This window comes from Palaemon carinicauda, chromosome 18, assembly GCF_036898095.1.
Source record: "Palaemon carinicauda isolate YSFRI2023 chromosome 18, ASM3689809v2, whole genome shotgun sequence".
NCBI classification, from domain to species: domain Eukaryota; kingdom Metazoa; phylum Arthropoda; class Malacostraca; order Decapoda; family Palaemonidae; genus Palaemon; species Palaemon carinicauda.
In genome coordinates this window covers 80,989,067-81,003,221 of record NC_090742.1, presented here as the reverse complement: position 1 = coordinate 81,003,221, position 14,155 = coordinate 80,989,067, and the positions used below count along the sequence as shown (strand labels likewise).

General features: G+C 37.3%; 1 protein-coding gene across 4 annotated transcripts in view; it reads right to left on the bottom strand.

Moving 5' to 3' along the window:
* Positions 1-3,323: 3,323 nt before the first annotated feature.
* LOC137657911 (uncharacterized) overlaps positions 3,324-14,155 on the bottom strand; it is a 114,554-nt gene continuing 103,722 nt past the window's right edge. For 3 of the 4 annotated variants that reach the window (XM_068392564.1, XM_068392567.1, XM_068392565.1), the window contains 2 exons: positions 5,802-8,816; positions 3,324-5,268 (listed from right to left, as the gene is read on the bottom strand). In XM_068392564.1, coding sequence (XP_068248665.1) covers positions 7,223-8,809 — 1,587 coding nt within the window. In that variant the 5' untranslated portion in view covers positions 8,810-8,816 and the 3' untranslated portion in view covers positions 3,324-5,268; positions 5,802-7,222. The remainder of the gene's footprint in view (positions 5,269-5,801; positions 8,817-14,155) is intronic. The other variant, XM_068392563.1, reaches the window with a different exon arrangement.

The window sequence follows — 14,155 nt, the reverse complement described above, 5'->3', positions numbered from 1 at the left end:
TCAAAATCAACACTGACAAATGTATTTAGATCTGATTCCAAACCCGGACTGACACTTGTCATACTCAGATCTGATTCCTAACCCAGACTGACACGTGTGTCGTAGTTAGATCTGATCCCAAACCCAGACATACAAGTTTGTTACAGTAAGATTCCAAACCCACACTGACACTTGTGTTGTAGTGAGAACTGATTCCAAAACCAGACTGACATGTTGTGTCGCAGTCAGATCTCATTCCAAACCCACACTTACACTTGTGTTGTAGTGAGAACTGATTCCAAAACCAGACTGACATGTTGTGTCGCAGTCAGATCTCATTCCAAACCTAGACTGATATGTAATATTGCAGTCATATCTGATTTTAAACCTAGACTGATACGTGTGTTGTGGTTAAATCTGATTCCAAACCCAGACTGACACGTGTCATTGTCAAGTCTGATTTCAAAACCAGATAAACACTTGTGTCGTAGTCAGTTTTGATTCCAAACTCAGACTGGCGCATGTTTCGTAGTCAGTTTTGGTTCCAAACCCAGACTGACTCGTGTGTTGTAGTCAGGTCTGATTACAAATCCAGACTGACACGTGTCGTAGTTAGATATGATTCCAATCCCAGACACTCGTTTGTCATAGTCAGGTCTGATTCCAAACCCAGACTCACACATGAGTCGTAGTCAGATCTGATTCCAAACCCAGACTGACTTATATGTTGTAGTCAGATCGGATTACAAACCCATACTGACACGTGTCGTAGTCAGATCTGATTCCAAACCCAGACTGACTTATATGTTGTAGTCAGATCTGATTACAAACCCATACTGACATGTGTCGTAGTCAGATCTGATTCCAATCCTAGACTGACACGTTTGTTGCTGTCAGATCTGACTGCAAACCCAGACTGCCACGTCTGTTGTAGTTAGATGTGATTTTAAACCCAGACTGACACATATGTCGAAATCATATCTGATTCCAAACCCAGACTGACATGTGTGTTCTAGTCAGATCTGATTCCGAACTCAGACTGACATGTGTTTCGTAGTTGCATCGGATTCAAAACCCAGACTGGCACATATTGTTATCAGATCTGATTCCAAACCCAGACTGACACGTGTCATAGTCACAAATTATTTCAAACCCAGACTGACTTTCAAAAGGATGTTATAAAAGACAAAAATATCTATTCCCAAAGTATGAGCAGCGAGGCGAGACGAGATCTGACTACTGTATTGTTTGGTCAAACATATCTTCACTTCACTGTCGTCAGTATTTTGGAAGTAAATCGAGCCTCGACGAGAACGCCTGCCGTGATTAGGGGACTGTCCTGTGTTGACCAAGATGTCATCGTCTTAATTAGTGGATTCGGCATCTTTTGAGAAACCGAGCCTGAGGGATATCCGTGTTTATGAAATACGTCATTATGGAAGGTCACGGGCTGCCCTTTTGTTACGACTTAACACGTGGTCCAGATTGAATCAGAAATTTCTTTTAGAAGCTTCCATGGCGTGATCGAAGTGGGTGTATTTGAGGAAGCCAATAGAGATGTAGAATTGTTAAAAAGAACGCCTTTTATGGAAATGACCATTGCCCACTGTAATTAACTCCGCCCATACATGGGTATATAAACTTCAAGAAGAGATTGTCCAAGGGAGATAGGACAGGACATAAGACAAGAGAGGAACTATGTCCGAAGAAGATGAGATCCAAGTCCTAACGAGATAAGAAACAGAGAAGACCAGAAGTGTGATAGAGCCAGATTCTAACCTTCCTTTCAGACAACGAAAGCCTATCACTAAAATCCTGTTATGGCCGAGAAGAAGAGAAAATTGAAGCAGCCACCCCTCCCTGCTAGTGACGAGAAGTAGCCAACACTGCCTGCAGCCTGCCATAGTTCAATAGTATAATTGAATTCTTGGAAGAAGACCTCTGATGTCCCATCTTAATGCCACCCTTTCTGTGATGTCTACGAATCCGGTCATCGTGCCACTTTCATCTGAACTTCAACCGCCCTTCTGCGACTTTCTCAAGCCTGAAGTCTCCGTACCAGTATCGTCTCAGCAGTTGCAGAAAACTATTCCTTAAGTACTTCTACTGTACTGACTGTTCCCCTTTTCTATTGATGTTTTAATTGATTTGATTTGTCAGTTAAAGTAACCGAAGAAGTAACATTATTTTTCTTTATAAGTTTGTGAATAAACGTGTTGTGTGTTTTCGTGTGTTTCTTTTTATATTTATTTTCCATATTTCAATGATGGTTGTTGGAAACATTTATTTTGGTTATTAAAAGAACCTGTAACAATTTTAAGATCGTAATGCTGACACATATGTTGTAGTCATATGTGATTCCAAACCTACAACTGACAAGTGTGTTGTAGTCTGATCTGATTCCAAGTACAGACTAACATTGTGTAGTAGTCAGATATGACTCCAATCCTAGAGTGACATGTGTGTTATACTGTAGTCAGATCGGATTCTAAACGCATGCTGACTTGTGTGTCATAGTTAAATCCAATTCCAAACCCAGACTGACATGTGTTTCATAGTCAGATTTGATTCCAAACTCAGACTGACACGTGCGTTGTAGTCGGATTTGATTCTAAACCCAGACTGATACGTGTGTCATAATCACATCTTATTTCAAACACAGACTGACCCGTGTGTTGTAGGCAGATGTGATTCCAAACCCAGACTGACATGTGTTGTGGTCAGATCTGATTCCAAATGCAGGCTGACACGTGTCGTAATCAGATCTGATTCCTAAACTGACACGTGTGTTGTACTGTAGTCAGATTTGATTACAAATGCAGACTGATATATGTGTCGTAGTATATTGAATTCAAAATCCAGACTGACATGTGTTTCATAGTCAGATCTGATTCCAAACCCAGATTGACACGTGTCGTAGTAAGATCTGTTTCCAAACCCAAACTTACAAGTGTGTTGTAGTAAGGTGTGATTCCAAACTCAGACCAACACATGTGTTGTAGTCAGACCTGATTCCAAACCCAGACTGACATGTGTGTCGTGGTTAGATCTGATTCCAAACCCAGACTGACATGTTTGTCGTGTTTAGATCTGATTCCAAACCCAGACCGATAAGTGTGTCGTACTTAGGTCTGATTCTAAATCCAGATATGATTCTAAACCCAGACTGACACATGCTTTGTAGTCAGATATGATTCCAAACCCATACTGACATCTGTGTTGTAGTAGGATTTGATTCTAAACCCAGATTCACAAATTTGTTGAAGTTAGTTCTGAGTCCAAACCCTGATACACACATTCAATGTATTATAATTTGGTTTTAAGCAAAGTGAAATTTGAATAGATTAACAAAACATAGGAAGTAGCCAATATATATTTAATTTTAGTGTTATACATCCGCATTAATAATCATAATATATGTTAAATACATTTTCAATATGCAAACAACATAGAGCAACAACAATTGTAGAGCCTGAATGGAGATCATTCTATGTATAAATAAGTTGAAAATATTTTACAATAAGAATTTGAAATATAATAAGGATATGTAAAATTGGTTATAGGTAGATTCGAATAATATTCCTCTATACATGATGAACCTAATGCTTAATGTCGAAGCAAAAAGACCAAGCACTATCACGTGCCCTGTGGCTCTGCACATCTGTGAAAATTTGCATACACTCCCAATAACTTTCTGCCTGAAATTTCCCTTTTCGTCAAAGTAAATATTTGCATTGAAATGAATGTAACCACCGAGGGATTTTGATCATTAGTCACAATAAGTACTTAGATATAACAGGGAAGACTTACGAACTAATGCAAATTTGTGTATCTAGGAATCGGTATCACTGATGTAAAAGAACACATGCCTTCCTTACTATAAATATGATTCTAAAAGTAGCTGACATACATCTCTTCTATTTGACCCTAATCTAAAAATACTAATTATAGTCATAACAAAGCATATAATATATATAACAGCATTGATAATTCAATTCATAAAGAAAAGTCTAAACTGAAAATATTTTTTTCACACAATAATTCCCATCTCTGGTGTCATATACAGTATATTGTAAGAATAATATGAAGCTATGAGGATAGAATTAATTCTGTTATTTTTACTTCCAAGTGACCAGTCTTTATACTATATGTCTGCCATCAAAGGGTTGTTTTATTTTGATGGTACATTAATGCAAGCTGCTGTGCAAATTAAACAGTTGAGAATTGATATGCGATTAATGCCACTCTTACTCTTAACAAATATTAAAAAAAGCGTTGCTTCTATGGTTAGTTGAGACGAATTTTATAACTGAAATATAATTTTCGAATCGAAAGTTTCTCAATAAAGAATTTTACTATGTCTTATAAAAAGAGGTGACTGTATTATTATATCACAAACTATTGCAACACTGACTTTTATCTAGAAGCTCAACTCAGTTACCAGCTACAGATAATTCGCCTGAGATCTGTGTAAACTCTCATCCAAAACGACCGAAGTTATTTAAAACATTTGAAAAACGTAGATATTAAAAATATGAATATAGTATCACAGTAAATAGTTGTAGAGTGAATTACATAAAAAAATAATATTAATTTGGAATTGGAAGACCAACAAGAAGTCAGTTATTTCGCTTAAACTACTTTTCCTCTTATTGATAATCTTGAAACAATACCATTCTTTTGTAATTATTTTTTTGCAAACTACCTTTATATTTTCTCCACTAGGATTGTCTATAGCCCCTCACAATGGGATTTCACGTTTGACTAAATGTGGCACAGAAACACGATATCTATCAGTCCCGATGATAGCCTTCAATGCTAACTTTAGGTCCTCTCATGATACATCATTAAATTGTGAATAACTTCAACATTTCTACTTCAAAGTAGCGTGTTTTGTAAGCTAATGCATCACACTGATGTTGAATAATTGCTGATTTTATGTACGATATTTCCCGATTTTTTTTTTTTATGATGTCTTGGGCTGTTCTTGGCCAAATTTACTTAGTTCAAAAAAAGAAAAAGATAACTACTCGTTTCATGAGGTATTTCTTTTGTTCTTCCAAGACCTCAAATACAGAAAATCTGGATTTCATTCTTAGACTGTAACAAATTTAATATCAGCAAGAGTCTTGTCCATACATCTTTCCTCTCCCGATTGAATAGGGCAAAATACAAACACAAGCCTCTTCAGATCTTCTTTGTCGTTCTTTGGTGAAGGTTGCATCTATTCCACTCCCTGCAAGTTTCCGTTTGATTCCATATTCAGTTGATCAGCAGCCACACCTTGTCCTGACAAAAATATTGAAATTAATATACATGAATGCGTAATTTCAAAATTGTGAGACAGTGTGCTCTCTCCTGGTAAAAGACTCTTTTATCAAAATCAGTACACAGGGTAACAAAAGAAATACAGGATCTGATTTCAAACCCAGACTGAAATGTGCGTCGTTGTCAGTTCGGAAACTTTGCAACATCACCGGTGAACATTTTTATTTTTATTCATAAAAAATTTGTAAATTAGCTAAGAGTCAGGCTATCAAGATTCCTGGAAAACTTCCCTAACTGTTATACTTATAACATAAGTAGTCTCAAGATTAATATTAACACATCTTTGTCTAATGATGATAGGAAGATAGAACTTATATTTTAGGTAAAATTTTGACAAAGCCTAAAAATTGATTTGAAGCTTATTATACCTTCACCGATTGTTATATTATAGTCGTTCATATCGTGCAATAGGTAACATTACTATCAATTCAAATGAATTAATGATAGTCTGCTAAATGAGATATAAAATAGGTTCTGTTGATAAGAAAACTTACCAGTTTTGTGGACAAAAATCACTGCCATGTTGTGTACAAGCATTGCATCATAAAGTGTAGATTTAGACTCCATTGCTGATGATTAATAAAAAAAAGTCTTCATTGTGGAAATGTTGCTTGTAAATCCAAGGTTTGAGAGAAGATAATATAAGATTTAAAACCCTCTGACATTCCTTTAACAAGATTGATAGAAAAGTAGAGTTGGCAAGATCATAAGCTGATCATAAAACATCAATGATGGCCGAGAAAGTAATAACATATCGCTATAAGTTGCATGTAATCTTTACACATGGTCGTTCTTTAATTCTAATAGTTGGCTCATAGGGAGGATTCAGCCATGATCTACTGAGTTATATCTCTCTTTTTCATAAAAAAGAGTGATTAACTGCACCTTGCGTGTCTTGATAAGAGTCATTGAAGAAATTCCCTTGACTGACTGGTGTTGCTTAAAATGTATAGCATTTAGAATTCGTGCTGTATTCTGAGCTCCACGGAGCTAGCTTTAGGACTTTGTCCAAGGAGTCAAGCCCCAAAATTAATTCCCCAAAATGAAGTGGGTTTATGCCTGTCCAAAATAGCTGACATCAATACACCAAGGGGATGATCCACTCAATGACAGATTTACCCTCTTTTTTTTCAAATGTTTTATATCGGGCTGACAACCTTGTTTGAACAATTGCCTCGGAGAGTTTCAGGTGGCTACTTGTGGAGGGCATCTGGTAGCAGAACTTTTGCTCGATCATTAATAATGTCATTCCTTTGGTCATGCTAAAGAGCAACTTTTAACTTTCATTGTGATTTTCATGAGTTATATGCTATAAAAATATTAATTAAGGAGTGATGGACAAAACTTTTCACTTGATAAAACAATCAATTTGTAGATGGCTACTCTCAGACAAAAAACATGGTGTTCAAGTCCCTAAAAAGTTTTTTCTGTCTTTTATCGTAAAAAAATTAACAACCTCCCACGGTTGAATGTTGATAAGAATCTCTTAAAGGAACATAACAGGCAATGAAATGATGATAGGGCTTTATGATGTTAAAGTCAAAGGGATCATTGCAGTTGATTTGAACATCATCACTTGAGACCAAATAACACGTTTCTCAATGAAATTCGAACGTGATACTAATCATATTTTTAAAAGAGAAGGGCAACATTTATCATGAGCTTGAGCCATAGTGTCAAATGTTTAATAAATTGTTTAAATCACATATATGAATGCAGATTTCTGAGAACACTTTTACAGTAAATGTTCCAGAATAGAAGAAATAATGTTGGGAGTGTTCTTTTCACTGTAGAAGGAACATCTTTATGGAGACAAGTCTGGTAATAGTTGTAAATAAAGCAAAAGATGTTTCTAATAAGTTTGGTCTCTTTTTAGATAGGTAATTTACAGTGACTTGAATGTATAAGATTTGTATTATTCATGGCCATGGGCAGATCTCAGTGTAACTGTGAAAATGACTGGATAATGATCGAGGTTAATGAACCTCTTGATTTGTAAATCAACTTTGAGATCATCTATTAGATATCTCTCTGATAGACGAGTAATTACCAAATCCAAGGTTCCATTGTCTTCGTGTGTTTCATCATTTACATGTTGGTGAAGGCCATGATCACGCAACATGTGCCTCATATCAACTGACTTGGTAAGGATGAAGTTTTCCCAATGGATATTAAAGTCACCCATAAATATGACTTTGCTTTCAAAGGCAGATAGAGCTATAAGGTCTTGAAATTCGTCGAGGAAGGTACTGAAGTGTGAATCCGGTGGTCGATAAATTATATAGGCATGAATTGTATCCTTAGATCCATTTTTAAAGAACACAGTTAAGGTGCACTTCATGCATTCAAATGTCGTAAAGTCAATCTTGTGATCCATAACCAAAATTTCTACCTTGACGAGGGCTCCAACACCACCACCTCTTCTATCTTCCCGAGGGGAATAGAAAAATTGTTGGTATCCTGGTACTGTCGTTACCAATGGTTCTTTACGGTCCCAAGTTTCTGTTACTGCTAAAACATCAATACCTTTTTCAAGAACATAACAAGAAATTCCACCCCATTTGTTAAACACTGATCTGGCATTCATCAAGCAAAATTTTATATTTTTCTCTTCATCATCAGAATCTGAATCTTCTGATTCTACAGATAGTTTGGTCTTTTGTGCTTTTTTCTTCTTTTTTCTAGTTGCTTCCTCTTCTTTTTGTGCTTCATCCTGAGAATCTGTGTTTTGTGACTGGATTCTGATTACTTCTATAATAATTTCACCCACCTCATTTTTCTGCTTTTGAAGTTGTTCGACAACTTTGTACAATTCCTTACCAGCAGCACTCTTTGACCCTTCCACCATATCCACTGTGGTAGTAACAATGGACCATACATCAATGACAATACATACTGCACTAATAACAGGGATTGCCCTAGCTGTTGTTTTACTAGCGCCTTTGCCAAATGCAGAAGCAGAAGCAATCAACTGGGTACCCAACAGGTATTTAGAGGCTACCTGACTGCCAGCCACAATTGGTGGAAGTGACTTAAAGTTTACTTTCCCATGGGCACCTTTGAGACATTCACTAAGTTTCTGTGTTAGCTCATGATACTTGGTCACTGAGCTAATCAGTTCCTCAGTTGCCTTCCCATCCTCATCTATTAATTTCTGTGCTTTTTGACAGTTTTCTCTCGCAACACCATTATCCTTAAATGAAGCAACAATGCTTGTCGTAGCACCCACGGCACTGGCAACAATACCTCCAACAGCCAAAGACAAGCCACCAGTGAAAGGAGCCAAAAGAACTGCACCAGCACCAACAACACCAGCCCCAGAACCAACAATATTGGCGACATTGGCTCCTTTATGAAAACTGTCAATGTAACCTATTAGATCTAGTAAGCCTTGAATAGTCCTAGATCTGACCAATTTCCATTCTTTAAGTTTTTTAATAAACTCTTCATATATCTTCTCTCTCTCCTCTGAATACTGAACAATCAGTTCCACATAATCCATCTTTTATCTGTAATAAAGACAAAATAAATTTTTATTTAGTTGCATTAACTCATTCATAATTTTGCAAAAAAAAAAAAAAAAAAAAATTCTATCAGTGATAAATGATAATAAAGACATGATTTTGTTCTTTCCCTCTTGTTTCATAAGAACTGATATATCATTTGATTGTATAAAGAGCAGAAACTGATTTTGTCCTTCTTGTAATATTTTTGATATACTTTGAGTTGTGAGTGTGGGAAAAATATTTTTTGCAAAAGTTACAAATAATTATTTATAGTATCTAAAACATACCATTTAAGTTTCCCCCATCACTAAAACATTCTAGAAACAAGTACGAAAAAACAAACAGAGATTTCAGATCTTCAGCAATGAAGATTGTCATCATTTTGCTTAAGTTTACGGACTAAATTTTCAATTTTTATTTTGTTGACCGTAAATGAATCTACTGTATAATAAAAAGAAATAATAACGAAATTCACGATCTTGATCTGGAATCCTCCAAAATTTAATAGGTTCTTTTGAAGCAAAATACCTTTCTGTTGTTAAAATTTGGTGAAAAACCGGCAAGATATTTTGACGCAATCCTGCTGACAAAGACAAACAAACAAACATAAAGGAACTTAGGTCCTTCTATAAAGTCATTGGCAGTGGCAATAACAATGGCTCTAGGGCATGGGCTTCAGTGTATCCAAGCCTCTCACGCGGTGTATCACTTGCAGGTCTTTGATGCATTCCTTTGATCCCTAGCTATATAATATGCTTTATATCCTTACCGCCATTCTCGCTTCATCTCTTGCATACACTGCAGTTGTCTAACTTCTTCTAGCTTGTAATTCATAATGAAAGTATTGCACTTGGGCACAGGGTTTCCTCACAGACATTAGCGTCTAACTATATAGCTCATATTGATAAATCCATAAATCTAAATTAAAAAGCCACACATAAACCTGATCAATATTCAGTTTTGATGGAGTGGGAAACATGTCCCGTTATGTATTATGCTTGCTTCATTGGACCTCAGAATTGTGTAATAATTGTAAAAGTATGTATGTTATTACACCAAATTAACCATAGTAAAAACTTTGCTTATATGCAACTTTGCCGCTGTCATACACTGTCCTGGTCAGAACCCAAGTTTACTACTCCATGAATCACTCAAGTCTTATATAAATATCGTTTAGGCTCCTCTTTTATTATTTCCTCGGGGGAATACTTAACAGATTATGAAGCAAAGCGAAAAATCTATTTTTGGGTGAGATGGCCATGTCGTCCTGATGGAAGGTTCCTTTAGGCAGCTTTCTAAGGGATATTTAGCTACAGTGATACTCCCAGAGAATTGACCATAGGTCTCCAGATTTCTAACCCCTCTTAACGAGAGAATGCCTTGATGAAGTCATTGGGCTTCAGCACGGCATATCATTCCCGTGCTGAAGGCTTGTGACGGGCAAGAGGGCTCTCGAACTGGGGAATTTCTTTTCCTCAGTTTGACTCTAAATTTCTCTCATTCTTTTTCTATTACCTCTTATTGCTTATTCCTCCTTCATAATTATCTGCTGTCTCCAACCTTGCTGTCAAAACTCTTTTACCCATTTCACTGTCCAGGATTTTTAGAGGGGATATTGTATCCATGATCGGTTTTTATTTCAAAATCAATTGTGGGAGCTGTGGTGGTCTTGCCAACTGCCTGAAAATGTTTGGACACCTAGGAGTGTCAGTATTCCCATACTGGCACGCGGAACTATCTCTTATGAAATTTGGCCTTCGGATTCCAGGGGTTGGCGATTTTATAGAGATAGGACTCTCGGCATTCTGTCCGGTTTGCCTGCCACTATGATTAGAGTGGGGAGGATTGTATTCTTGAAATGCTCTCAGTTCCATCAAGCGGGTTTGGCATACACTTGAGCCACTCTAATCATAGTGGTACCATCCCTTTGTGGTAGGGTAGGGAGTGGACATTTGGTAAGCAGCTTTCACAGGTGTCATTGGTGGAGAAATTAATTCCAGGAAAGGCTAACGGTGTCTTCTTTGGAATTTCAGACAGTCTTAATTTTTTCTCTCCCTTAAACTATATTTTTTTCCATTGTCTTTTTTTTTTTCATTGTTATTATGACCCCTTCCCTCCCCCTGAAAAAATAATTAATGAGTAAACTTAATATTCCCCGTACCCCTGGATCAAATGGCGAACCCCAGACACCGTTGACGACTTCTGCTTGTTTAAATAGGGAAAGCTCTGTTGACAACCTCGGCAATAAAAAGGATTCCTCCAACAATACTTCTTTGACCAGTGTTGTTAAAGACAATTTATCGGCACTGGTGGAAAATGATGCTTGTAATAACTGTAATACTTTACTCTCTGGTTCTGGCTCATTACCAGATCCAACAAAAAATCTGAAAATTCTCCACTTAAAAACATACCAATTGGTTGTACCTATGACATAATTCACGAAGCCTTCTGTAGATTTGGAGCAATCAAAGAAATTTTAATGGAGCTTAATTGTAGTAAAGGCTTTTGGGAAGCTTGGGTATCATTTTCAAGTTTTGAGATTGCTTTAGAAGCAAATAAAAATTTAGAGCATAAAAATTGACAATTGTTTGATTTCTGGGGCTTTATGTGATAAAGCAATTTCTGGGGCTTTATGTGATAAAGCACCAAGACACCTAGAGGTATATAAACCAGAAGAATGGATGGAAAAAGAAATAGAGCATAGACTTCCAGAAGTAAGAACCCCCAAGCCCCCAACATGGATAATTGCATCTGGAAAGATAGATAATTATAACTATTTTAAGATTAGTAGATTTATACAAAAAAAAGTTGGTTTAGTTAAAAGTAAGGATATTAGTAGATATGGTAGGCAATCTGTTTTGATTAATGCAAAATCAGATACTCAAGCTCACATGCTTTGTGGCATGAAGATTGCAGAAATTGATACTATTAAGGATATTAAACCACATATGAGCTTCAGCTATGGTAAAGGAGTAGTTTTTGATAAAGATCTATATGAATTCTCAGAACCAGAAATTCTGGACATGTGCCCTGCTAATTTTTGGAAAGTAAGTAAGATCCCTCAAACAAGCATGGTAGTTTTAACATTTGAAACCCCTGTTATACCAGATCATATAATTATTGAGAATGAAAGAGTACGTGTTCGAGAATATAAACCGAGGCCTTTACAATGCTTTAATTGTTTCAAGTACGGTCACCCTTCCCGGTACTGCAACAATACGAATATCTGTATTAACTGTTCTTTGTTAGAACATGGCCAATGCAACAGAGATACAACCTGTTCAAACTGTAAAGATAATCATAAACCAAATGATAAAAGATGTAGAGAATACAAGAATGAAGAAGCTGCAATCTTGAAAGCAAATGCTGAACATATAAGTGTAGGTTATGCAAAGCATTTACTCAATCGGCAACTTAATTTTGCTCGCGCGGTTAAGATGCCAACAAAAGATTATAATCCACTACCCCTTACTACCACAGGGGGACCAGTGGCAGCACCTGGCCCGTCAGGTGCATCTCCCTTAGTGGTAGTAGCCCAGCCATCTGGGTCAAGTGCTCAGGCTATAAAAGCCAGAGCACAAACCTCCAAAGAGGTCAATATGGTGTCCAACACACCAAAAGTATTGTCACCGATAGGAGCATCTCCCCTAGAGGTAGTAGCCCAGCCTTCTGGGTTGAGTGCTCGAACTGTTGAAGTTCTAGCACAATCCTCCAAGGAAGCCAATGTGGCTTCCACCACCTTAAATGTATTGTCTCAGGCAGAATCTCTACCTGATTTGATGGAGATTGGAAAACAAGATCTTCCAAAGAGGAAAAGGTCCCCATCATCCTCACCTTCATCTAAGTCAGGTAAGTGCCCTACTGCTCATGATCCTAAGGTTGACTCTTATAAAGATCCTAGAAAGAAAGAAAAGAAGAGTGGTGGCCTAGTAAAGCCTTCCATCTCCAGGCCTTACATGGCTTCATCTGAAAAGTCCCAAAAGACAAATGAGACAAAGAAAAATAATAAAAAAAGATAATGTCTATCATCCAGTGGAATTGCAGAGGTCTAAGTACTAGCATTGAGCAAATAAAAACTTTAACCAGGGACTCGGACACGAAGGTAATTTGCCTACAGGAAACCAAGATCAGTGACAAACTATTTAATCCTGGACTCAATTATCATTTTTGTAGATCCCCTCCTTTGCAAGCTGCAAGAGCTCAAGGTGGTACAGGTTTTATTATTCACAAATCTGTAAAATTTGAAACAATCCCACTCAATATACCACTACAGGCATGTGCAGTTAGAACTCATATCGGGAAAAAAATTACTTTATGCTCGCTATATATTGAACCATCCTTAGAACTTTTCCTCTTAGATCATGCTGGTAATCCAAGAAAGCTTAGACTTTCTGACCTCCAAGACTTGATCAATCGGCTTCCTGCCCCTTTTATTTTAATGGGTGATTTTAATGCAAAGCATACTTTATGGGGTGGAAATGTGTGCGATAGATGGGGTAATCTTGTTGAAGAATTAATCGACAACAATGGTGTAATACTAATGAATGATGGTTCTCCAACTAGGTATGATGTATTCCACAACTCTACATCAGCCATTGATTTGTCAATCTGTTCCTCATCCATTCGATTGGACTACCTTTGGTCAGTAAATGAACACCTACATGGCAGTGACCATTGGCCAATAATGTTAAATTATGTCCATAATCTTCCTTCTCAGTGTCCACCAAAATGGAAGATAGATGAGGCAGACTGGGCAGCTTATGAAAACTGTTCACACACTGATAAAGAATATGATGAATTTACATCTCCAGTGCATGCCTATCAACATCTTGAAAATATTATTGATGATAATGCTAGCAAGTTTATACCTAAAACGAGCGGTTTACCTTATCGCTCTGTAGTTCCTTGGTGGAGTAAAGAATGTGCCAACGCAAGAAAAGTGACCCGAACTTGCTTCAGAAGATACTTGAGGACAAACTATTTAGCAGATAGAATAGCATATCTCAGAGCCTGTGCCAAACAAAAAAGGGATTTTGACGAAGGAAAAATCTATTTCTGGGGAGAGACCTGTGGCGCCCGGCGAAAAGTCCTTCTTGTATACCTTTTCTGATAAAAACCTTCCAATTATACCAGAGAAAGATAAAAGCATGGAATGCTGAGGTTACAACCCTCGCGCGAGCACCTTTTGGGTGTCGTGTATAAAGCAAAGGCGCGTGAAATCCACTATTCACAGGTTGTCTTCCATTTAGTTAATTCCTTCGCCAAAGGGATGGGCCGATACAGAGGCCCTAGACACATCCCCATCGCCGCACCACCCACGCCACGACGCGATCGCCATCTGA